The sequence below is a fragment of the Monoraphidium neglectum genome (assembly GCF_000611645.1).
Source record: "Monoraphidium neglectum strain SAG 48.87 unplaced genomic scaffold scaffold00925, whole genome shotgun sequence".
In the NCBI taxonomy this organism is placed as follows: domain Eukaryota; kingdom Viridiplantae; phylum Chlorophyta; class Chlorophyceae; order Sphaeropleales; family Selenastraceae; genus Monoraphidium; species Monoraphidium neglectum.
In genome coordinates this window covers 1,323-3,416 of record NW_014012703.1, presented here as the reverse complement: position 1 = coordinate 3,416, position 2,094 = coordinate 1,323, and the positions used below count along the sequence as shown (strand labels likewise).

At 63.8% G+C, this 2,094-nt stretch overlaps 1 protein-coding gene across 1 annotated transcript in view; it reads left to right on the top strand.

Annotated features, from left to right (window-relative positions):
- Positions 1-1,920, top strand: part of MNEG_5949 (UDP-D-glucuronic acid decarboxylase) — a gene marked incomplete at both ends in the record, with an annotated part of 4,109 nt that extends 2,189 nt beyond the window's left edge. The window contains 5 exons of the mRNA XM_014045571.1: positions 144-249; positions 732-837; positions 1,121-1,208; positions 1,512-1,567; positions 1,786-1,920. Of these exons, the coding sequence (XP_013901025.1) occupies positions 144-249; positions 732-837; positions 1,121-1,208; positions 1,512-1,567; positions 1,786-1,920 (491 nt within the window). The remainder of the gene's footprint in view (positions 1-143; positions 250-731; positions 838-1,120; positions 1,209-1,511; positions 1,568-1,785) is intronic.
- Positions 1,921-2,094: the final 174 nt, after the last annotated feature.

Sequence of the window (2,094 nt, the reverse complement as noted above, 5' to 3'; positions counted from 1 at the left end):
CCCCCCAGCCGCCCCCCCCACATGCCCCGCGGCTCCGCTCCCAGCAGAGCTCGATGCTGCCCCCGTCGCCCCCCAAACCAGCCGCGCGTGGACGACGCGCCGCCATCACACATGAACCTATTCCTCTTTCGAATCGTAACCAGGCAAGCCGAATTTTGAGGTGATCCGCCACGACGTGGTGGAGCCCATACTGCTGGAGGTCGACCAGATCTTCCACCTGGCCTGCCCCGCGTCACCCATCCACTACAAGTGAGCAGGGGTGCAAGGCGTGCGCATGTGTCGGCCCGCACGCGGGCAAGCTGCTCCCATGCACGTGCGTGCGCGCTTGTATATATGTGCGTGTGGGTACGAGGTTGCGCGCCCATGGGCGCATGTGCGCTGCAGAGCAGTTTGGACTGCGCGAGGAGGGGCCTGGTGCCCCAGTGGGCCTGTCTGCCCTTCCTTGCAATGGCCTGCCAGCTGTTGCACACCTTACATCGCATGTTCTGGTGGAATTTGCACATCAGGCCTTCGAGTCTTTGCGCTCTGCCTGACAGCTGTGGAGGTTAATTGCACCCTGCCTGCGGCCTCGTCTCACCAAACGCCCCTTGCACGCCGCGCGCACCTGCAAGATCATAATTTACCAATATCGGATCAACCTGAAAATAGAAATCAAGTTAGTGTCATCACATCAACCAACATCATTGAAATGCAATCAAACACATTTTTCTATCCTTTTCTCATTAACCCAGGTACAACCCTATCAAGACTATCAAGACCTCTTTCTTGGGGACCATGAACATGCTCGGCCTCGCACGCCGCGTGCGTGCGCGCTTCCTGCTCACGTCCACCAGCGAGGTGCGGGGCTTGCCCTGCATTTCGCACGGGTTGCATTCCTCAGCTCTCCAGAACGCTCGCCCTGAAATGCACAGCCTCGAGGATGCGCATGCCGCCTGCGCCGCATCTGCGTGCCGCCTAGCCCTACCCGAGCCGCCGGCTCGCCGCGCGTGCCTCCAGGGGCACCACGGGTCCTTGTCAGCCGCACCCAATTGCCGGCGGCCAAGCCGCTGCGGCGCGGCATGACGCGTTGGTCTGTGTTTCATCTGGTGCGTGCTCCCGCTTTGGTTGCCCCCGCCGCCAGGTGTATGGGGACCCCCTGCAGCACCCCCAGACAGAGTCCTATTGGGGAAATGTCAACCCCATCGGGGAGCGCTCTTGCTACGACGAGGGTGAGCGCCGCTGCCGCGGGCGCCGGCCCGCCTCCCTCACGCCAATGGCCCCGAACGTGCCGCTGTGTGGCGTGAGGGGGCGCTGGCGTGCATGGCGTGTGTGCTTTATGCGTGCAAGCTAGTGCCCCTGCATTGATTGACCTACGGGCCTTGCAAGAGGAGACTGTGGTGGGGGTGACCGCGCGCCGTGGGCGCGCGCGTCCCGTCTGGCGCCCGGGTGCGCACTGCTGCCCCTGTGATTTCGAGCTGAAGGCCATCCGCGGGCCCCTGGGTCGGCTGGGGTGATGCCTCCGTTGTTTGCAGGCAAGCGCGCGGCGGAGTGCCTCACGATGGACTACCACCGGGAGCACGGCATCGAGGTGGGGGGGGGGGGAAAACACCGCACGGCTGGTCCCGCGCTGTCCTACCCCCTTTGCTCGATTGCCCGCCGTTCAGGGAGCACCCGCGCTTGCCTCCCACATGTCTTCGCTCCTTAGAAGCGACGTCTCCCTGCCTGATTGCTCGAACCTGATCAGGGCCACTGGCTGCCCAGGTGGGTTGAGGTCCCCTGCAACTCCCTCCCCCCCTCAACCCCCAGGTGCGCATCGTGCGCATCTTCAACACCTACGGACCCCGCATGGCGCTGGATGACGGCCGCGTCGTCTCAAACTTCGTGGCCCAGGTGGGGGCACTCATGCATCCCCGAGTCCGAGGTTGTGACGTCAGCTTGTGACATTCCAGCCGTGGGAGCCAGCAAGCTCAGGCACCAATCAGCTGACGCATGACCATGGAAGTTGACAAGGCACGGCGCTTTGGGCCCATGCCACCTGGCACACGCTAATCTGTCTGCTTGCACATCACCTGACACGTGCCGCCTCAGCCCAACTCCCCCCCCCCCCCCCCCCCC